The following is a 22760-nucleotide window of genomic DNA, read 5'->3' on the forward strand; positions in this document are numbered from 1 at the left end:
CAGCAGCAGCCCGGGGTGGGGAGGGCTCTCGGGAGCGTGTTTTCCTAAAACCTGCCTCTCCGTGCCTGCGGTAGAGGAGCCGGCCCTGCGCGGCTGATACCTCCAGGAGCTCCCAAGGACCGGGCTGAGCTTGTGGATGCTCTGCCTTCGGCATATTCGCTCTGTCCGCCGGCGACACGGAGCGGCTGGGGCTGGGTGGGAGCCGGATTGCATCGCCCGCTACCGCATCGCGGGTGCCGTGTCCTTCCCGGCGGCAGATGCTCCTGCCCGGGGCGCTGGATGGTTCCCCCGTTTTTGTTACGAAGGCGTTAAAACAGGCGGTAGGTGTATGTTTGCTTCTCCTGAAGCGCTTTGCTAACCTGGAGCCGTCTCGCAGGGGAGACGAGCGCCCTGTCTCTGCGGGAAGCCGGAGGGTTTGGGTTCCTCGGGTAGATATTGGCAGAATTAGAGCAGGATGGTGAAAGCTGCGTGGGCGTTGTCTGGCGCGACCCGTTTCGATGCAGATGCGTTGGTTTGGGGGTTTTTTTGGCGAGGAGTGAGCTGGGGCCAGCAGCCTGCGCGCTGCGTCAGCTGGAGCTCGAGGAGGGCGCGTGTCGATAGACTCCGAGCGCTCTTCTGTGTCTGCAGAGCCATCCAGTTCCCCGAAACGCGGCCAGGAGGCATTCCCACCAGCAATCTGCATAGCGCTGTAATTACAGCGGTACGGAGCAGCGGGCAGGCTCTGTGGGTCTGTGAGCCTTTCACGGCAGCGCCTGGGCGCGGGGCCGTGTTGCTAAAAGCCTTCGTCACTCGCTAAATAAACTCCTGGGCTTGTGCCGAGGACTTCCTCGGCGCTGGGTCCCGCTCCGTGGCGGCGGTGGATGGGCTGCTCGTGGGACCTGGCGTGCCCGCTCCCCCCCCCGGAGCAGCATCCCTTCGCTGCGCTCCGCTGCGGTGGGCTTGGCGACGCGGGCAGGGAGCAAGGTGTATCCAGTAAGAAGGGGAATCCCGAATTTTATGTAATTACAAGCAAAAGAAGATCCCACGTGCCTCCTCTCTCAGCCTCCCAGTGCCCCAAGTCCCCGCTTGCCGGCGGTAGTAGTGGAGACGCAGCGCGTGTTTCATTCCCGCGTCGGATGCAACAGGCAGCTCCTTTCATTCCCCGCCAGGAGCAGCATCCCGGCGCTGCCTGCCGCCCCTGACCACCTTCTCTTTGCCTCCGCAGGTCCAGAGGCAGTTCCCAGCCACGCACCCGGCATGACGGACGCTCCCCGGGATGCCGGCCCCAAGCAGCCGGCGCCAACGCGGCCGGAGAAACCGGCTGCGGACTTTGGCTACGTGGGGATAGACGCCATCCTGGAGCAGATGAGACGGAAAGCCATGAAGCAGGGGTTTGAGTTCAACATCATGGTCGTGGGTGAGTTCTCTTCCTCGCGCCAGCTGCCCGCAACGTGCGCGGCGAGTTGTTTTTGTCCTCTCTGCGATGATGTTTGTCCTCTCTGCGACGATGTTTGTCCTCTCTGGAGCCTCCTCGGGAGCAGCAGTTTGGGCTCAGCGTTGGGGTCTTTGCCTTAGGGGTCAGCAAACCCCGCTCCCGAGGAGCTGGCTTGAATTCAGCTGCCGTTAAAGCTGGCGATGTGACATGGCCCGTGGTCTCGTGCGTCTTCCCACGTCTTTGGGCTGCGTTACCCGTAGGCACGTCCCGGAGGAGAACGCTCCGAGGGGAGCTGGGACTCACCGAAGCCTTGCAGCGAGTTCCCTTGCCTGCTCTCCTGCGAGCCCTGCGCTGGTTGGAGCAGTCGGGGAGTGCGTTAGGGCTCAAGGGCTTGCCTTGAAATACCGGAGCCCTAATCTTTGCTGGTATTTCCAGCAATTTGGCTAAAATTCCTACTCGTGAGTTTTCTTGTATTTAAGAGACTGTGCTGAGCGGCTCAGTCTGCAGATGCCACCACGGTACAAGTCCCAGGGAAGAAATGCCGTGTGTGATTTTCCGGTGGGAATAATGACCAGCAAGAGGGTTTGCGTAGCTGGGTCATTCGGCTCGAACGGCTTCTGCTACCGGTGGCTCCTCTGGGGACCCGCAGTGCGGCACAGGGCGGGCTGAGAGTGTCCCAAAGGGTGTCCCCATGCAGGGAGGGAGGGCTGGAAGGTTGTGTCCCCAAATCCCGCTGCCTGCAAGCTCCTGTTCCTTACCTTTCTGAGGCAGCAGGGTGGATGGGACGGACGAAGGGGCTTTATTTCAGCTGGAGGCCACTGGCTGCACCAGCCGCTCGCCAGTAAAATGCTGGGTATACTGGAGAGCTGGGCAGGCACCATGGGAGGCCGTGCAAGGGGGAAAAGGGAAAAGAAATGAGCTTTTTCCTGCATTTTTTCCAGCTATCGGTGTCTGGCTTGGTCCCGTGGAGCCCCTCGTGTGAGCTGGGGCTGTGGGGGCAGCAGCTCTCCCTGCCTGAATCTCCCAGGGGAGGTGGTGTGGTGGTGGGGTCTCGCCACCCCCCCTTCCTCCTGCGAGGAGTTTTGTAGGGCTGCAGGTTTGTGCGGGGATGCCCCATGGGGTAGGAGCCCCCATAGACCTGGGGGGCTTCCTGGGGTTACGGAGGGGGGCCTGATCCTGAGTTTGCTTATTCTGTAAAGGATATTTGTGTGCTGTAGCTTCCCAGCGAGCTCTGCCGATGCTCTGCCTTTCCTATTTCATACACACACTGATCAACGGGGAGGGCTCGCCGGGCTGGGAGGTGGCTGCGAACCCGCTCGCTGCAGAACCGGTTCTTGCAAGGTTTTTTAAACAAACCCAGCGCTTTGCCGCCAGCGGAGCAGCGCTCCCGGGGGCAGAGGGATCGCAGCGCTGATCCTGCGAATCCCCAAGTGAGATTGCACGAGCTGAGCCCCCGTTTCCCTGCCAGAAGAGGCACCCGTCCCCCCCGCGAGCAGGCTGTGCCGCCGCAGCACCGCGGCTTTCCGCTCTGCAGATGCGGAGGGATGTTCAGGAAAGGGCCCCGGCTTTGCCTTGGCAGCGCTGTGTGTGGTATGAAAGCCCCGTGTGCTGCAGCGCGGCTGGAAAACATTGTTCTTGCCTTGGCAGGCTCGGGGCTGACTGTTTACAGGCTGGGGAATTCGTGGCAGCATAAACAAGCGGAGCTCCGGCCCTCCCAGAAGACGCGGGGAGGGATGCGGGAGGAGCAGCACCTCGTGGGGTGCCCCTCGGGGAGGGGATGCTCTGCTGGGGCCGGGAGGCAGCAGCCAGCCCTCATCCCGCTGCGGTTCTCCGGGGGATGGACAGGCTTTTCGGGATTCGTTTGGCTCCTTTATACCCATTCAGTCTAAGCCGCGGGTCCTTGCCTCGAAATGATCGCAATCCCTGTTTTTCCAGGTGGGAGATGCAAGGAGGGAGGTGTCTTCTGCAAAGGAGGTGGGGATTGAGCACCACTGCCGGCGTGGGGTCACCGTCCCCACGCTGTGTCCTTGTCATGGGGCTTTTTGAAAATCCTCTGCCCTGTGTGACAGGGTCCCTGTTCAAAAGGGTTTTGCCAGCCTAACCGAAGCTCTGAGAGGCTTCGGGATGAGGTCAGCTTAGTCCCCTGTTGTCTAAGGCTGTGGAGATGGGAAAAAAGGGTCTACGCTTAAAAAAAAAAAAACAAAAAAAAACCACCCAAAGCACATCTTTTGTGTTGAGTTCTTGGTGCAGAGCAGCTGGGAGGAGAGGAGAGCGGAGCAGAGCAGAGCTGGCCGGGCACAGCAAAGCGCCGCCGCTCTTTCCCCACCTGATTCCAGCTCAGGGAAATGACCGAAGGGGTGGGAGCGGGTCCGCCCTGCGCTCAGCCATCAGCTCCCCGTGGGCACAGCCGCAGCCACTGCTCGGCGAGGTTCGGAGAGGCACATCGCATCCGTGGCCACCGGCAGCTCTCATGAACTCATGAACTTCAGCTTCTCTGAACTCATGGGACAACTGGTCTGGAGAGTTGAGAGCTGCTGGTGTCCTTTCTGCGTGGATCGACCTCAGCTCCGGGATATAAGGCATAAAAGAGCTTCTCAGTAAAAGATGTTTTTTTCTGAAGTTGTGGAATCTCATGTGCTTCCTGGGATGTTGTTTGTGGGACTGGCCTGGACCTGCCTGAAATGGTCCGTGTGGCCAGCTGGGCCGATTGCAAAAGCAAGTCTGGCCGGGAAGCGGCAGTGGATGCTGCGGGGCTGAGGTTCGGAAGGCTGTTGCTGCTGTTAATCCTGTCCGGCTAAGGGCTTGCCGAGCTGCTCCTCAGTCTTCCCTGTGGAGCGGGACGGGGGAGGCTGCGGGAGGGTAAAGGCACAGATGTGTCAGGATGCTCCTTCCTGGGGTTCCCTGGTCCCCGTGCCCTTCTTTGGGGCTGCTGAGTGTCACCGCAGCCCTTAGAACATCCCCGACAGCGTCTGCCTGTCCTTGGGGTTGCTGTGATTTTGGCTGGACGCAAGGAACTAGCTCTTGCCCTGCTCGCTCCCAGCAAGCTGGCTGCTTCGGAGCCAGGGGAGGTGCTCGCTGCCCGCAGCATCCTCCTGCCCGGGAGGGACTCGAGCGCCTTGAGCCGGGGAGGCTGCAGGGGGGCAGCTGCGCCCCGGTCCTCCCTCCCGCCGATCCCGCGCAGGCTGAGTCCGTCAGCATCCCCGTCCTCTGGCCCCTGAAAAAAAAACACAACCCGGAAACAAGTGAGTGCTGACTGTGGTTTATCCTGCTCTTTTCCAGGTCAGAGCGGCTTGGGGAAATCCACGTTAATCAACACCCTCTTCAAATCCAAAATCAGCCGGAAATCTGTACAGCCGACTTCTGAAGAGCGGATCCCCAAGACCATTGAAATCAAATCCATCACTCACGGTGAGGCTCTGCAGATCCCACCTGGTGCTTCGGCTTTTGGTCCTGCTCTGCCTCGTCTCTCCAGAGACTCGCGGGGGTTGTGGACCTCCACGAAACCTTCACTCCCTTCTGTCTGAAAGGGCTTTGACCATCCGGAGATGCTTGCGGGGCTGAGTAAACCTCTATCTTCTCTTTATCCACCAGCATTGACTTAACTGTGATGGAAGGGAACACTTGAGGTGGCCATGGGGGTGGCATTTCAGGGCAGGTGTGGTGCTGCATCCCTTTGGGAGGGCTGATTTGTGGCTGGTAAAAGCTCTGAAGGTGCATTCTCCCCTGGGGCCAGCTCTGCAGCTGATTTTGGGAGGGCAGGCTTGGCCAGAGCACCCATCGACGCCTGCCTCACGCACCGGCTTTCTTCTCCGTTTCAGAGATTGAAGAGAAAGGGGTTCGCATGAAGCTGACAGTCATCGACACCCCGGGCTTTGGAGACCACATCAACAACGAGAACTGGTGAGCCGAGGACCGGCGCGGAGGGAAGGTGGCTGAGCCCCTCGGCATCCTGACCCGCTGCTGGTGCTGTAGCCCGGTCCTGTGCCACCCACACTCCGCGGGGAGCCGGGGAGAAGGTTGTTGTAGGTGGCAGCGCGGTGCCCCGCTCTCCAGGAGTGATTAGGGACCCTGTGAGAGCCCACAAACGTCCCGCTGTTCCGGCCGTGAGACAAGCTTTGTTCGCGGCTGGGAGCAGCTGTGTGCCGGGGTGGCCGGTCCCCGGCCCTTGCCCACGTGGCTCTGAAGGCCAAACCCTGCCAGGACTCCCTGGGACAGTGGCTGGCTGTGCGCGATGGCCCTCCCCGCCCCGGGGCAGGGCTGGCCTGGCCGGCCGGTGGCAGGTGTCTTCTCCTCACCACAAGCTGGGCTGGCCTTTGTGGGGTTTGATGCTGCTCTTGCTTCTGTGCCACGATGGGTTGCGAAGTGCTGAGGGACCGCCCTGCTCAGCAGCCGGGTGTTTGAGTGTGGTTTGGGTTGGTTTGTTTGTTTTATGGGATTCTGTAAGATGCTGAGCATCCCCCGCTCGGCGGGCTCTGCTTCACCCGGTCAGACCAGGTGGGAGGTTGGTCCAGGGTGGTCCACATGCCTCCCGCAAACCCGACGTCCTGCGTTCCTCTCTCTCTGCAGCTGGCAGCCCATCATGAAGTTCATCAACGACCAGTACGAGAAGTACCTGCAGGAGGAGATCAACATTAACCGGAAGAAGCGGATCCCCGACACGCGGGTGCACTGCTGTATATACTTCATCCCAGCCACCGGCCACTCGTACGTACCCTGCCGCCCCCGGGGCTTCCCTCTCCTCTGTTCCATCTTGGGCAGCACAGCCATCAGGGTCGTCCTTGGGCTTTCCTGGTGCTTCTTGGGGACTTGAGGAGCTTGACGGCAGCACGAAGCTGTCCTTCCTCGGGCTGTAGCATCTGGAGCTCTCGCAATGACACAGCAGAGGTGCTGTACCTTAGAAAAACGTGACGTTTCCTCTTCCGAGGGGCCATCAAAGCCTCCCTGAGCTCCGGTTAGCTGCTTGCCTTGCTTCGGTCACCTTGCTTGCTTGACCAAGGATGGCCACCAGTCGCTGAGCTCTCGGATTGGACAGAAAGGCCGCCTTTGCGAACAGAATTTTAATTTTTCTTTGGTGTGGCTCTACCTTTGTGAGCGGAGAAGCCGGTTTCCCTCGCGCTGCCGCAGGAGTGAACACCCTCACCCTTTAAGGGGATTGTGTAGGTTGTCTGACTAGTCTGCAAGTGGGATGGCGTTTATTCAGCGCAGAGCTCTCCCGGCTCTGGCATTTCTCAAGTGACAGCATCAAAGGCCCAGATCTTGCTCTATTTTTTTTCTTTCTTTTTTTTTTTTTTTTTTTTCTCGGGCACATAGCCCGCAGTGAAAATCTGGGGCGCTTAAAGTGTCTTGAAAAATGTGACTTAAAGTATCACAACATAAAACGAGACCTGGGTTTCCTTTTGATTGGTGTCAATTCCTTCCACTTCTGGCTCTGCCTGCGTGGGGATTTTTTTGGGTCTGTTTTCAAAAGTAAACTTGAGCCGCCGGCGCTGTATTAATGTCAGCCTTTTCCTCTTCCCCGTGTAGAGATTTATTCCAATAGAAAAGACTTTGTTTTGCTTCTGCCAGTGGGTAGACCAAAAATGCATCCTTCGCTGGAATAAAATGACTGCATGGGCCAGTTATGCTCTTCTTGTGTAACCGGCTGTCGATTGGGAGCAGAGGGGCTGACGAAACGTTTCTGGTTTAATACGATAAAGCAGAAAACGTTTCAAAGGGAGATGACATTTTTAGGCCAGTCTAGCGTGTTGGTCCCGCTTATCTCCGCGCCGATCTCCAGACCCTGCCTTGGCAGGTCGGGTGGTGCAGCGTTGACTGTGCTGGAGCTTTTTCTCATCGCTTTGGGCGTTTAACCCTTAAAAGCGCATCCAGTGCTTGGATCCCGCAGATACATGACCTGCATGGAGGCTGCACGTTTTGGGTGGCGGCGGCGGCGTGGAGTCCCCTCCCTCTGTCCCCCACCGGAGCCCCTCCAGCCGTGCGCTCTGGTTTCTCTCACCCGCCGGCGAACAGCAATTGCGTGGAAGTTCAGCTGCTTTTTTTCTTTCTCTCCAACGAACATGTGTTTCCAATATCCGAGCGAGCCCGGCGGTTGGAGGCCGTTGTTGCTGAGCCCTGCGCTGATCCTCCTTCCCCGTAGCCTGATAGCCCGGTGGGGGCCGCCGCTCGCTCCCCTCCGTGGCTTGGGGGAGCGCGGGGGGGCTGTGCTTTCCTGCCCCGGTGTCGGAGCCGCGCGGCCCCTCCTGCCACGGGATGGAGATGAGCCAAGGAATGAGTGAAGGGGGACAAACCCCACCGGGAGGGAGAAGTCGGTGGGAAATTTTGCTTCTCCAAGAGCTCGAGAAGGCGTTGGGTTTCCTTTCTGCTCCCTTGCGAAGCCCATCGTCGCGGATGGGCTTTCCCCAGTGCTGCCCGTGGTCCGCGGACACGAATGGATGAAGTGGCCACCGCTCCTGAGGGATGAGGCTGCCACGGCAGCACTGCTAGCAGGGGTTCACGCTCATTTTGGAGGACAGCAGTTTAGGAGGCCACGTCACGGGGCTGTCACACGATGTTAAGGGCAGGTTTGTGTCCCTGCCGAGTCAGGTGGTCCGTGGTCCCACGTGGGGATGAGAGGTCCTTGCTTTGGTGCTTCTGGCTTCACCGGGAGGCGATGGGGAGCACGGCTGGCAAGGGCAGTGGCTCGTAGTGCCCTAGGGACATCTGCACCCAGCTGCGGAGGACCCCACCGTGCTCATGTGGCACCACCCGGGGGCTCCCCGTGCCGCTTGCCGTCCCGGGACGCTTGGTGCCGTCCGTCCTGGGATAGCACTTGCATGGGGCTTGTTTGCATTGCCCTCACCGTGTGACGTGACCAAAGCAGCCAGCGGTGACTTGTGTCCGTCTGTCCCACCCCGCTGGCACGGTCAGGCACAGCACAGGACTCGGCATCCCTCCCCTGCACGTGGCGGCTGTAGGCAACCGGGGCAGAGCCTGGGGGTCACTGAGCGAGAGCTTGCTTTTTTTCTTAAATAAAAAGGGAAGGAGAGAGGTGGGGGAAAGGCAAAGTCAACCAAGCGCACAGATTCGGAGGCTGGAGCGGAGGGTTGCTCGGCTCCATTTCAATCTGGCCCTCCTCTCTGGGCAGCTCGAGTGTTAACCAACGCATTAAATCGAGTTTCTGGGGCTGTCTCCCTTTGCAGGGAGTTCGGGGCAGGCTTTGCAACCCGTCTAGTTTGCACACACCCCGTCTTTCTTGTAACACTCCCGTAAAACCATGTTTGCAGAGGTTAAGTAACGTGCTGGCAGGGGCTTTTGGCTGCAGCCGCGCAAGCCCTGCTCTCTGCCACCCAATAAATATCTCAGCTCTGACCCCTGTGAAGCACCGCTCGGCTCTGAAACGGCACTCTGAAACACCGCCGCGGCCTCGGCAGCCCCTTTTCTGCCTGTTCCAGAGCTGTTGGCTGACGGACTGCCACCCACTGATGCTTTCCCCACTAGCTGCCCCTCCTGGTGCCCGCCGGGTCCCTCGAGGAGGCTAAAGGGTCCCGGTGATGGGGTTGGGCGGCTGCCGGGTGTTCGCTGGTATTTGCTTAACACACGACTCGAATTCTTGCTGCTGGTTTGAGCTGGGGCACAACCAAAAGGAAATAACTTTGCAGCTCGCCGTGAATTTTGATTCCTCTAACGGCATTTCAAGGGAACCGGCAGGAACGAGCCTCTGCTTAGATCCTGTCTGTGCACGGTGGCTGCGGGCAATGCTGAAATAACATGTCCCCAGCCACGACAACATGTGCCCAGCCACGATAACATGTGCCCAGCCATGATAATATGTCCCCAGCTGCTCTGTTTTCCCCAGCCCCATAGCAAGAGAGGATGGAGGAGCAACCAGCACTTGGCTGGGGTGGGCTGGAGCTTTTCCGGCAGCTCCCGCTCCAGCCCATCCGCTCCCCTTAGAGCTCCTCCACCCCCTCCCAGCGAAACCCAAAGTGCGTACGTGTCTAGCTGCCAGTTTGTAATATCAGGGACCGTTTGAGGAAGGGGGAGAAAACGGATGCTTTTTCTTCTTGAGCTCTGCCTTCTCTTTCGTGATCTACTTGGAGCAGATTGCGTGCACGCGAAATGAAATAACGCGCTTTCTCTTGCTGTTTTGTGTGTTTGTCTATTTAAGGGTTTCGCTGCTAATTCTCGCCAGGAGCTGGTGTCGATGCTTTGTGCAGGTGAACCAAGTTCAGATACCTGGCAGAGGCCAGCACTGCTGTGCCTGTGACTTGTTATGGGATCGTGGTGGCTAAACACCAAAAGCGGTCCCTGCGGCTACCAGCAGCGGTCCCTGCTGTCCTGGGCTGTGCCTCGCAGCGGGAGGTTAAGAGCAATTAGGTCTGGGTTTGCTCCATCGCGACCTTGGCCATGTCTCCCTGGGTCTGTACAGGGCTATTGGTGCAAATCAAGGTCTTAGCACTCGTGAGCGCCTTAAGCCATTTATTCTCCTTTGTTGTCTTCGCATGAACGTGACGTCTAGCGACAGGTCTTGTTCTCAGTGAACGGAATCACTTTCTCTTAAATACTTGGGGATTTTGGGCGGCTACCCAGCAGGAACTGGTAGAGTATCTATAAACTTGCAAAATACCCTAAAAACATACAGTTTGCCCTTCTGGGGAGTCCCTTGGTTCCCTTCCTCTTCTCCAGGATGGTGTAGGGAGGTGACCTCCATGGATGAGGCACTTGCAGAAGCTCATCATAGAATCACAGCACGGTTTAGGTTGGAAGGGACCTTGAAGATCATCGAGTTCCAACCCCCTGCCATGGGCAGGGACACCTCCCGCTACGTCAGGTACACTAGGTCATCGGAGCAGAAAGTCATGTCAAAGGTTCCTTCACCTCTCCTGGCTTTGGGTGCAGACTGGTGTGGGACACGCTCACTGCGCCTGTGTGGATGCTGGTGGACACGGGCAGGGGTTTGGGTGGCTCTGGCTCTGCCTGCGCCTCTCGGGCTCACTGCCGGCATCCTCCAGGTGTTGGTGAGGGTTCGGTAACGGGGCTTTTGCATATCAGTCGAGCTGAAACTCAAATATGTGGTTGATTATGAATTCATCTGCATCAGCTATGTGTGCATCCTGGTCTTCACTCTAAAAGAAAAGCTGATAAAGGAGGCAGGAACACATTCTCGGTAGGGAAAGAGGCTTTAAGAGGGGAAAAAATATTTGAAAAATAGCAAAGAGAGAGGGATAGAAGTCTGCTGGGAAAGGAGCATAACTGCATTACTTCCTTGGAGGTCTGGGAAATACATTATGCAGAGCTCTAAACAATGTTTGCCAGCAGCAAGTCTGCTTAGATGTGTCCGTGGGGGTTTCCTTGTGCTTTTTTCTTTTCTTTTCATTTCTTTTTTTTTTTTTAATAGCCAAACTCTTTTCTTTCCTGGGGCCCAGGGTGATCTGTGACTCTTGAGTTTGTGTTAGGAGCTCATTTGTCCGCATGCTAAAGACGTGTGCCATTAGGGTGCGGGGAGAAGGTCCACCTGGCACAGTCTGGCCTGATCCCTGGGAGAGGGGTGGGTTTGACCAGGGGAGGGCTCAGCTGGGCCACCAGTGCTGGCTGCGCCGGAGCAGCCTCGAGCTGCCATCTTCGTATCAGCCAGAACTGAGCGGGTCTCTCCAGGGGTGGATGTCCCTCCCTTGGCACAGGGGTGGCCTCACGGGATGGGGACGCTGCCTGGTGGCTGCCGAGGAGCAGGATCAGCCCCTTCCCCTTTGGACTCGTGTGACTCTTGCTGGGTTTGCAGGAGCCGTGCTGGCTCTGCAGAGGCCTCTGAGCCCTCCATAGAGCCTGAGAAGACCATGGTGGGGTTTGGCTTGAACGCGTTGGCAGTAGGTGCTCTCTTGGGCGCGTTCTCCCTGAGCCTTCTGCTCTGCTCTGTGCTTCCCCACACAGGGCTCCTATTGGGTGCCTGCTTGCACTTGGACGTTTTTAAGTCACTGTCTCATTTATTTTGGTTTCTTCCCTGTTGCCGTGAGCCTCTGGTTTGTGGCACAGGGCTGGTCTGCCCTTGGGGAGGTCTCATATTTAGGCCCCAGCTCTGCCACTGAAGCCTACGGCTCCTCCAAAATGTGGCTTCACCTCTCTCTGCCCCTGTTTCACCAAAGATGAGTTGGATTGTGTCCTGCTGGCACATACCACCGTCGGAGGTCATGGAGTTGTATGAGTGGCAGAGGTGTCCCTTTGCTTCTGGGGCTCTGGCGTTGACCTTCCTGCCCCTTCCCTGTGTGCTTTCGGCGCGGGCTCGTTTCAAACCGGTTCCGTAATGCACGAGCATCCCGAAAGTGTTCCAGTACCCTGGTGTCCCCTGGGATCTCCAGGTTTCCTTTTTCAAGGCAACATCTGCTCAGCTGTCCTGTATGGGCCATCACCATCACGTCCCCATCACCTCCTGAGCCACCGAAGGGGACCTGAAGCAAGTGGCGATGTCCCAAGGAGGGCTTTCCCCTAGCTGGGTTGGAACCCCCAGCAATAAAAACGCCTTCGAGGAGGACTGAGGAGCGAGGGAGGGTCATGGCCGGGCGCCCTCGTTGCTGTCTGCAGCTGGACTGCAGCCCTCGGACGCGGAGCCGCCTGGCACCGGAGGTCACCTCCGTGCTGTCAGCAGGAGCGTTTAGCAGGGAGGGATTTCCCCAGGGGCTGGTCGTTGGGGTTATGCGATCTCTGCAGCTTCACTCTGCTGAGACTTTTCGTCATAGAGGTTTTTCTGGCATTTTTGCCCTCTGGACCAAGCAGCATCACTTCTGGGCTGTGCGATCCCCTGGGGAATTACCAGAGCCTTTTCTAATCGCAGCCGATGGATGTGAGATGCAGTCCTGGCTCGTACAGGACAGCGGGCTGGTGCTCAGCGCAGGGGGGAGTGTGAGCAGCAATAGTCACCTCTGGCCATTTCCACGTCGCGCTGTCCCCGGACGGTGGGTGACAGTGGGTGACAGCTTGGATAGGGCTGGAGGAGCTTTCACACCGTGGTCTCTCCCCCGCTGGATTTGTACGTCGTGGATGGGCTGTCCCCACAGCCAGCGTCACCCGTGCTCTCATCCTGGCTTCGCCAAGGACACGTGTAGCTTTGGGCAAGTTCCCGCAGTCCTCTGTGGCCGAGCATCCGTGCGGGGATAAAAGCCCTCTCCCACTGCACGGGGCTTTGCGAGGGGGCGCTTTGAGAGGGAAACGTTTTAAGTGCTTGTCTGCGAGCCGCCTCCGAGACGGACGCGTGCTGTCGTGCTTTTAAGAAAATGCCTTTATTTGTCCTATCCGAAAGGAAGCGATTCCCCCTGTGTGTCTTGTCTTGGAATGCCCCCTCCCTGCCGGGGCACTGCAGCAGCCCCCACCTCGCTAGCGGTGCGCGAATCCCCTCTTTTTCCGCTGTATTTTTCAGGCTCCGACCGCTAGACATCGAGTTCATGAAACGCCTCAGCAAAGTGGTCAACATCGTCCCCGTGATTGCGAAAGCCGACACGTTAACGCTGGAGGAGAGGGACTACTTCAAACAAAGGGTAAGGGGCCGGCGGCTCTTCTCCGGGCTCCCGTCTCGTATCCCCCAGCCCCTCCTGCCCCTTTCCCCTCCCCGGTTCCCCCGGCAGAGCCGGGAAGGCGAGCGCCTGGCCGGGAGCCCGGCGCATTCCTCCGGCTGCAGCTCTGAGCGATCCCACGTGGCCGGAGGAAAGGCCGGCGCTCCAAAGCCGTTCCTTGTGTTTCTCTTGGATCTTTGTCAGCGCAGGATAAGTTTCGAGCTCTCTCTAAGTCTCTGGGTCTGTTTCTCCTGCCTCCTTTAGCGGTGTTGTTATTTTCGGGCTGGTTTCTGTTATTTAGGGAGGCAGGCGGTGCTGCACGTAGAGGCTGGAAAACCCATCCTGGGCAGCATCATGCATGATGCAGGAACCAGGCAAAAAAACCCACGTGTGGGTTTGCTGAGCTCAGCTGGGCAAGATTTATGAAATTCCCTGGTGGTGGGGAGCTGAGGAGGGGCTGTCTGAATGCACAGCAAGGTATGGGCTTTCCTCCGTGCACGTACACACGGAGATGCCACACTTTGGGGTTCGGTAAGGGGCTATAAATCCGTTTGTGTAGGCGATGGATGTGGCTGCAGGCGCGGTGGCCTCGGCATCCCCTGCAGAAGGAAACAAGCCACCAAGCTCCTCGGTCCGCCAGCCTGAATGGCAGGGAAGCGAAGCGAATTGAAAGGGGGGTCTTGCCAAAAGGGCAGTTTTGGGGGCCACCTCTGATAGGGATGCAAAGTGCGGTTGGTTACGGCGAGGACGGCAGAAGAGCGTGAGCCACCCCTTCCCACGCCGGCGTCCTTCCAGTTCTCGATGGGCAGGATCAGGCAGTGAAATACCCACTCTGGTGTTGGGGGCTGAATCCAAACTCTGCAAGCGGTTGCCTTTGCGGTGAGGTAGAGGATGGCTGGAAACGGGGCCGAGAGGTAGTCCCGGCTGGGCTTGGGTGGCATGTCAGCCTCTTTGCGCAGAGATCTGCGAGGGGTTGGCGCGGGAGGATGGGGGGGTGAGTCCACGGTGCCCCCTCTGCTCTCTGCAGCGGCTTTTGCAGACTGCTGCCTCCGTTCAGGGGTTGCGAGTGCACCTACCTCCGTGTCCGCGGGTGGCTGCCTGGCTCTGGCACGACAAAGTCAGTCTGGGACCTAAAATGTCACCTGGGCACTCTCGGCTGCTGATACCATCCTTGTGTAACGGAACGCCGTGGGGAGACCGCCTGGTTCGCCTGCTCTGCACCGGCTGGGCGCAGGATGAGCTCGCCCTGTCTCTAATTACATTCCTGAGTGTAACCAGACCCCCCAAATCCTTCCAGAAGGAGGGAGAACGCACGTAGCCCACGTGGCGTGTTTGCAGAGCCCCTTCTGCGGGGGGCTCGCCCTCCGTACGCTCACGGCTCCAGACCCGCTGGTGCAAACGGGAGGGCAGGTAATCAGTGCTGGGGGGGGGCACAGGCTGGGACCCTTTGCTCCAGCCAGCGCGTCTGCGTGCGCGCTTCCAAAAATCAGAGCCCCGTCTGCAGCTGGGGGTGTAGCTGGTTTGGAGAGGTGATGGATCAGGGTGGGCAGGTGATGGGGAAGCACCGGCCTGGCTGGAGGCTACCTAGGCTGATGCCAGTTAGCGGCATGGGCTCCAATGCCCTGCGGAGTTGGCTTTGTTGGGTTGTGCCCCTAAAAATAGTGTGCGGGTTTGGCTGGGGGGTGAGAGGCTGGCTGGGGGGGTTTCTCTGGGCTGCATCCGCTTCCTTTGCCAGTCTGCAACACAGGGCTGACGCGGAGGAGTTTATTGCCATAGGGAGCGACGGGAGCGGGGGTGCAGGCTGCGTTTGGATTTGCAGCTTTGTTGGAGAAGGCTGATCCTCCGTACTCCCCGTGAGCTGAGCCTCCACCCAGGAATCAGATTTTGGCATCGCTTCCCCTCGCAGAGAGGCAACATCCTTAGAAACTGCTCTTCCAAGCTGTCTGTGTCCCTGTCCCCTTGGATCGGGCACTGCCATGACTCCTTTTCCAAGGAGCGTAAGCAGACACCAGGAAGCAACTTCTTAAAGTTGGGTTGCGTGCCTGGCAGCTACATTCCCCGCTGCTTGGTGCAGCTTCTATTGTCTTATTGTCTTTTTCAATCCCAGAGCAACGCCCGGCTCGTATAACTTCATCTCACTCTCAGCCTGAACCGTGTCTTGGCACCAGGTTCTCGCAGAGATTCCAGGGAAGCGCGTGGTAGGTGTGTAGCAGTTGAACACAGATGTCTCTCCCCGGGGTGGGCAGTGTGTAGGATGGAGAGGGAAGATGTTGCCGCTGGGCATCGCTCATGAGAGCTGCTTGGGTCGACTGGGAGCTGCCGCCGTGGTGGGAGTGAAGCTCCTCTGCCCATGTCTCCTTCACGTGTTCCTCTGCTCTTCTCTCCTAGATAATGGCTGATCTTCTTGCCAATGGGATCGACGTGTATCCTCAGAAGGAGTTTGATGAAGACTCTGAAGATCGGCTAGTGAATGAGAAATTCAGGGTTAGTGCGTGGTGGTGCGGGTTGGATGTGCTTGGATGGGCCCTGCAGCTCCGGGTGCTGGTGATGGTCTGGGGCGTCTCTGGCAAAGGGCCTCCGTTTTCTTTCCAAAGCTGCTGTCCCTCTGTCCAACGGGTCTGCCCAGGACCAAGGATCCTGCCAGAGCTCAGAGCAGGGACAGAAAGAGGCAGAGGAAGGTACCTGGGGAAGGTGTCCTCTTCCCATCCACATAGCTGCTCCTTCCTCCAGCCCCATTCCTCGAAGGTGCCCCCAGCGAGCAGGGAGGTCCGTGGCCCCTTGCCCTGCTCCAGGAGCCACGAGCGCTGGTGTCTCCCCATCCCCGGCAGTGACCTTCCCGGCACCTGCAGGGAATTTGCCCGTAGGCTGCTCTGCTTTCGTAGCTGTTGATTCCTCGCTGTAGGAAGTGGCTAACGGTTTCTGGGCTCGAAAGACTGGATTGGACAAATTCAAGGAAGAAAATGGTCTTTTAGGGACTTAAGTACAAAGACACCACCTTGGATCGGGAAATGACTGAGCCACAGGTTGCCAGATGCGGGGGGCGATTCCTGCGGAAGCATCATGATACCTTTGCCCTGGCTGTGTGCTGGTGCCTGCCAATGAGGTGCTGGGCTGGACTGGTTTTGGACTGGGCGCATGTGCAAGAGGCGCTGCTGTCCGGGTCCTGGGCTCCCGGCGGTCCCTGGCAGGCAATGCTGCTCGGGTGCATCGGGGCAGACCAGCTCATCCCATGAAACTCTCTCCTGGAAACAGCTTGATGTAGGAATTTGCTCACCAGCTTCGTTTCCTGACCAGTTTTCAGGAGGAAAACGTAACCTTTTTTTTTTTTTTCTTCTCTTTCCTCAGGAAATGATCCCATTTGCAGTGGTGGGCAGTGACCAGGAGTACCAAGTTAATGGTAGAAGAATCCTTGGAAGGAAGACCAAGTGGGGCACCATTGAAGGTACCTTGTCCTTGTCTCCCTGCCCCCTGAGCCCATCTCCTTGCCCTGACAGGAGGTGGTGAGGTCCAAAACCAGCAGTAGAAGTCAAGGCGTATATAGTGCTTCCCTGCCCCTCCGAAGAAAATCATTTTCCCGGTGTTTGGGGACTGAAAACACCTTGGCCAATGCTCCTGTGCTGAGTTCCTGGGCCTTTGTGTGCCCTGGGAGGCTGCTGAGTGCCGGAGGGGACACTGCTGGCTGTCTCATCATCCTCTCTGGCCTGACTTCTGCTGGTTGGCTTTGAGGGCGCAGGAGTGCAGTGCTGACGGGTCTGTGTCTGGAGCCCAGATCAGAGCCTTTCCTCGGCATCGGTAGGTCTTTGCACCCTCCGCCGTGCGTTTGGCTGGTGCCCTCGTGGGTTCTCTTCCGTCTTCATCCCATCAGCGTGTGCCTTTTTTATCCCCCCATTTTCGGTCATGGTTTAAAGGTTAGATGCAGGCTGCCGGCTCCAGTGCATCTACGCGTTTCCCTGACCCTGACAGCCAACTGGCACGTCTCCAGTGCCACCCCTCCTATCTTCCTCCCCTTCCTTTCATAGGTTATTCTCATTTATGAGTCCTCTTAATAGGAATCCTGTGTTGAGGGATGGCTCGAACAAAGATGCCAGGAAAACCAGTGCATTTTAAAGCTCTGCTGCCCTCTTGTGCTCTGTCCCTGGAAGCTCCGAGTTTAATGGGGCCCGTTAAACCGCTCACCTTCTGCATGTGGCTTTTGCCTTCAGCACGGGGAGAACGCAGGACCCAGCTGTGGCCTGTTTGGGTGGGGGAAAAAAAAAATATTAAAAAATGGAGTTTATCTTCTAAATTCAAATGCCGGGTAGACTGCCAGCTGTCAGACTAATTGTGGCGGAGCAACACCCCGTGATTTTTCCCTCTTGCGAACACTCTTGCTCACCCCAAGCCCTGTTCAGACAGCAGTTGCCTTTGTCAGCAAGAGATCGCGTCCTTCCGCGGCGCCGGCGGCGCCGGCACTGCCGTGCCTGGGATGTTGCAGGATGCCCGTGGTGAAGCTACAGATGAAACGCTTCTGTGGAGCCGTGCCCGGCGCTTGCTGCAAAGCTCACCCTGTGCCTTTCCCTGCCTTGTTTGGGGCCCATTTAGGCTCGCATTGGTCCAAAGGGGGGGTCACAGTGGGAGATACTGCTGGGAGCTCCCTCGTTTGGTGGGAGATCGTGGGCAGGGACTGGGAATGCTCAGTCAGACCTCCCCAGCCAGTTGGTCCTGCTGAGCTGGGGCAGGTACCGGGGTAAATCACCGGCCTTCTGCAGCAAAGAGGACTCTTGAGTCCTGCACCCTATAGCCCCTGGGGGTAAATCCCTGTCTCAGCCCTCCACGTGCCAGTGAAGCCCTGTAGGGTCCTCCGTACCCCGAGCGGATGCCATACTCATGCCGTGGGTGCACGCTGATGGGTTTCTCTCTTTTCCTGCCAGTGGAGAACACGACACACTGTGAGTTCGCCTACCTGCGGGACCTCCTCATCAGGTTGGTAGGACTGTGCCCTGTCCCCTTAGCCTTCGGTCACCAGGTGGCATCCAAAGGAAGGGGAGAGGAGCCCAGGCCAGCTTGAAGCCACTGCTGCTCTGCTCTGCTCTGCTCATCCATCTGTCCCTCCATCTCTCCCAGCCTGCTGTGGCCCCATGCAACGGGACATGGCTTCAGAGGGGTCTTCTCAGCTCTGGTGCTGAGTTAAGGGAGGAGAGAAGCAGTGGATGGGTCAGGACAGACCCCGAGCTTGCCGGCAGTGTGCGGTGTGGCTCCAGCTTGCCTGCAAGCAGCTGGGAAGCCTTCTGGCCTTGGCGATCCTTCAACATCCCACGTCCAGTCCCAAAACATCGCTCTCCTGCATCCCAGGATTGTGCCTTTGGGGGGTCTGGGTGATCGCTGGTCCCTCTTGAAAGAGGTGTCCCTGCTGCAGAGGAATGGGAGGCTGACCCCCCCTCGGCTTGCTGGAGGGGGTGTTGGGCTCCTCCTAAATTTGGCTGCAAGATGAAGTTGGCACATCGGAGCTGTGTGGGGCTTCAAAACCTGATCCCAGGGACTTGCGGGACCGGGGTCTTCCCGAATGGCTGTTACGCAGCAAAGGCTCCCGTGTACCAGAGTAGAGGCTGTTGGTACCAGCGAAGGCTTCTGGTCTTGGCTGCCCATAATTGCCTTTGTTTCCTTCCCATGCCCTAAAGACATCATTAACCAGTAAAGCAGGGGGGGAACTTTGGTCTGGAGGGGGTGTTTGAAAGCAGAGGTCGGGGGGTGGAAGGGTTGGGGTGGCCGAACCTGCGGCTGGCGAGGTGCGATCGCTGCCGTCTCCCTTTCCCGCAGGACGCACATGCAGAACATCAAGGATATTACCAGCAACATCCACTTCGAAGCCTACAGGGTCAAGAGGCTGAACGAGGGCCAGAGCTCGCTCTCCAACGGCGTGACCGACAAAGAGCTGGTGGCTAACGAAATGTAACCGTCTCGCTCCGTAGCCAGGACCTTGCTCGCTCACGCTCGCTATTTCTCCCCTCTTCCCCCTTTATTTTTATATAAACCTTCTGCCACTGTCCCTCTTCCCACCCCCCGACCCCCTGCCAATGTTAACTGACCAAATAACCAGACGCCGTCTCTGTCGTGCGGAGCGGGGTGACCGCTCATCCCGTCCCCCGTCCCTGTCCCCGTCCCCGTCCCCCCCCCCAAATGGCTTTGTGGCATGAGTTTTCTTCTCAGCCTCTGGTCCAGCATCCCTGGGCTGGGGACCGTCCCCCTGCGGAGGTTGGGCTCGCGCTGGCCCCCGGTGCTGGCCCGACAGCCGAGCTGGGGGGAGCAGATCCGCGGGGTCGGGGTGTCCCCGGGGAGCCCTGCCCGCCCCTCCGCGCAGAGGCTCTTCTCCGTCCGTTGAAGGCAAAGGTTCCTCCAGGTGAAGGTAACCTTCGGAAACAAGGTACGGTGGCACGAAGAGAGCAAGATGGTGCCATCCTTGTCTCCCGCCGCCTCCTCCGCAGCCCTCCGGGACCCGCCAGCCCCCAACCCGACCCCTCGAACCCTACCTACATGCAATAAACTGGGAGCGTTTAGGTGTCACCTCGCCTGGCACCGACCCCCGGCCAGGCAGAGCGACCTGCTTTGGGAGAAGTGCCTTTTTCAGACTGTTACCTTGCAATAGTGGGGGGGAGGGGAGGGGAGGGAGGGGGGGGGCTTGCCTTGTCTGTCTTTGCAGCCTGCGAAAGGTCCGCGACACTTTGTAGGGACTCCTTTTCCCTCTCCCTTGGACCATAGATGTGGGAACGCTTGTATATTTATTTTTCATACATTTGGGTGGATTTTTTTTTTTTTTCCCCCCGCTGAAGGCTCAGAGTGTGTTTGTCCAAAGGGGGCTGAGAGCGGAACGTCTCTGCAAAGCGGTGGTGGGAGGCGGAGGGTTGTCCTGTCTGACCTTGGGGATTCTCGGGCTTTTCCCTACGTCAGAGGAGGCTGTTGGGTATTTTTTTTTTTTATATTATTATTATTATTATTATTTTTTGGATCCCCTGTGTGACGTGTGTCCGGGTAACACGCTCCTCTGTTTTGCTCGTCCTTGTGCGGACCGAGCCCTGCGGCCGGGGGGAGGGCTGGGGGCGGCGTTTGGGGGTGCTCTGCCCTGTGTGTGTCCCCTCTCCTCTGCCCCCCCCTCCTCTTCCGATGAGTCTCCAGTAAATAAGACCCTGCAAAAGGGGGTCGCTTAAATAACGCTGTGACACAGGAGCGGGTGGTCCTGGAGCTCCGCAGTGCTGCCCCCCGCCCCGGCTCCGCTCGCCTTTCTCTTATCCGCTCCGTCACTCTCCATATCTTCTCTATGGGATAAAACTTTCTGCAAATCACCCTTTTTTTTGGGGGGGGGGGCACATACCAAAATGGCAGCGTGTCCCATCCTCCAGCGCTGGAAGGCACCCGCAGAGCTCACCCGATGGTCTCCATGGTGGGGGGGGGGGACAAATCCACCTTCTCCAGAGCGGGAGGGAGGAGGAGGTCGCTCTGGTCTTGGTGGGGATGCGCAGATGATGTTGCTCAACAGAGGGTTTGCAGGGGCTCCCCACACATCTCCTCCCCCCCTCCGCCTTCCCCGGCAGCCGAAGGGGGGCACATGGGGGGGGTACATCGCAAGGAGACTCCGCTCTCCCCCTTAACTCATGTTTCCCCCCCCCCCCAACCCCGCACCAGCATGACGGAGCTGTTGGGGAAGAACAACTATCTACTCGCTGACTTGCTATATTGTAGCAAAAACAAAACAAACAAACAAAAAAAGTGTATTAACTGAAAAAAAATATATATATTTCAAGCGTTAAAAAAAAAAAAAAAAAGACTATGGAAGGGGAGAAAATCTTTTGTGTGAGGCACTTCTGCAAATGTCATCTTAAACTTTTATTTTTTTCTCTAGTCGATATTCCAGCTGGGCCAAGCAAGACACGCCGCTTTCTCCTTTGTAACCTGATTTTATTTTTTTTTTTTTTGGAAAAAAAAAAAAAAAGAAATAATACAATAAAAAAACCACCTTCATCCAGATCTATTAAAATGGCCTTTTGGGGGTTATAAGCATTATGACAAATTTAGTCCATTTTTGTATAAATAATAGTGTTTAATATGTATTTCCCAAAATAAATGTTTCGAATGCAAATAGAAGGAGGCTTGTTTGGAAATGTGTGTTCCCAGCCATGGTGTGGTCATTCCTGCGTGGACCCCGCGGGGGCTGCGGGTGATGGGAGAGTCCGGCTCCAGAGCCGCTGTGCTCTGCTTGTTTTGGGGGGAAGGTCTTATTTATCCCTAACCCCCTTGACTCTTCCTACCTCAGATATCTACCCCTGGTACTCCACAAACTGCTGGAGCTGCTGGTGCTGAGCGCCCTGGGGACCGTGCCAGCATGGCCTCGTGTGTCCTTGCGAATCCTGAGGGAGGCAGGTGGGTCCCCTCCCATCTGCTTTCGCGGTGGAGCTGTTTCCGCTGCAGTTACTGGTATTTTTGTTAAGAAGTGGATTGCACCTGGTTCAAGGCCAGACAGCAGCTTACATGTCGCGCAAATGTGGCTTTGGCTCCGCAGGCAGATGGTCTTCGAAACCTTTCATGGCTGCGGGGTTGCCCTGGGGATGCTCTTGGAAGTTGGCTTCGCTTTGAGGAATCGCCTTCCTGAAAACTACGTTTCTCCCTGGTGTCACGGACAAAGCGCCGTCCTGTCTGGTGTTTTAATCTGTATCTTACGCGTCTATTGTGTTTTTTCCCCCCAAGCCAGCAGAACCCCAAAGCTGTCTGGACATGGTCCCGGGCATCTGGCTGTAGGTGACCCTGCTCGAGCAGGGGGTTGAACCAGATGACCTCCAGAGGTCCTTTCCAACCTCAACCTCTCTGGGTTTCTGCTTTGTGTGAGAACAAACCCAACAGGACAGAAGTCAGGTTGGGTTCCTATGGGCATGTAGAGTGCAGGACAGTCTTATGTACAGTTGTCTTCTGCTTTCCTGCTGGCACCTAGGCTTCAGAGCCGTGAATTGGCTCATCTGGTACAGCACCCAGAGAGGTGTGTGGTGACGTTTGTTGATGGGTCACCTTTGTCCCGATGCAATCCCTAGCAATGCCCTGGGGGGTTGTGCAATACCGCCGTTTCGTGGTTGCTTTAGCTCAGACGCTCTTCACCCCCACAGCTCTTCTCTACCAAATGAGTCTGTTGGGGAGAAGCAGCGAATTTGAGGTGTTCTCGCTGTTGTGACTGACTCAAGACCCTGAGCAAAAACTCTTGGGGGGGGGGGGGGGGGGGGGGGGGGAGGAATCAACATGTAGTTTTAGTAATTACAAATACGGACCACGGGCTTTGCTTCGGGCCAAATCTGCAGCAGCATTTCCCTGTATGGTGGTTTGTCTCCTGCTGGTGTCTGGGCTTTTTAACAGCTTTCCTCAATGTCGGCATCTGACCGTGCCCATGGAGGGCGATGGGGCAGAGGATGCTCCGGGGCTCTCCGGGCAGATGCTCTCCTGGTGACAGATTGAGAAACGGTTTGTGGCTGGGGCGGGGGGGAAGGCAGGCCAAATTCCCGAGCTCAGCAGTAAGGGCGGCTTTTGTTTAGCCCAGAGGAGGAGCTCGGCGGGTCGGAGGTCCGTTCATGGGAATGAGGCAGGGAATGGCTTCCAGATGTTACGAAGCTCCGGAGAGGTGGGGTTGGCGAAGGGAGAGCAGCAGCGCCAGATGTTCTGATGGAGCAGGGGGTTTATGCGGTGCTATGGGGAAAATCCCAGCTGGGGGAAGGGTTTGCTATTGCAAAATCCCCCGTCCTCTCCCCAGAGCCTCGGCTGAAGGGCAGGAGCATCCCGGGAGCGGGTGGATGGGGAGGGTTTGGGCAGAGGAGGAG

At 57.7% G+C, this 22760-nt stretch overlaps 1 protein-coding gene across 1 annotated transcript in view; it reads left to right on the forward strand.

Annotated features, from left to right (window-relative positions):
- SEPTIN9 (septin 9) overlaps positions 1-19543 on the forward strand; it is an 86249-nt gene extending 66706 nt beyond the window's left edge. Inside the window, exons 3-11 of the mRNA XM_082491996.1 lie at positions 1205-1396; positions 4694-4822; positions 5233-5314; positions 5981-6118; positions 12801-12918; positions 15322-15417; positions 16279-16375; positions 17844-17895; positions 18730-19543. Of these exons, the coding sequence (XP_082348122.1) occupies positions 1205-1396; positions 4694-4822; positions 5233-5314; positions 5981-6118; positions 12801-12918; positions 15322-15417; positions 16279-16375; positions 17844-17895; positions 18730-18865 (1040 nt within the window). The 3' untranslated portion in view covers positions 18866-19543. The remainder of the gene's footprint in view (positions 1-1204; positions 1397-4693; positions 4823-5232; positions 5315-5980; positions 6119-12800; positions 12919-15321; positions 15418-16278; positions 16376-17843; positions 17896-18729) is intronic.
- Positions 19544-22760: the final 3217 nt, after the last annotated feature.

The sequence above is a fragment of the Vanellus vanellus genome (genome assembly GCF_965231255.1).
Source record: "Vanellus vanellus genome assembly, chromosome: 17".
In the NCBI taxonomy this organism is placed as follows: domain Eukaryota; kingdom Metazoa; phylum Chordata; class Aves; order Charadriiformes; family Charadriidae; genus Vanellus; species Vanellus vanellus.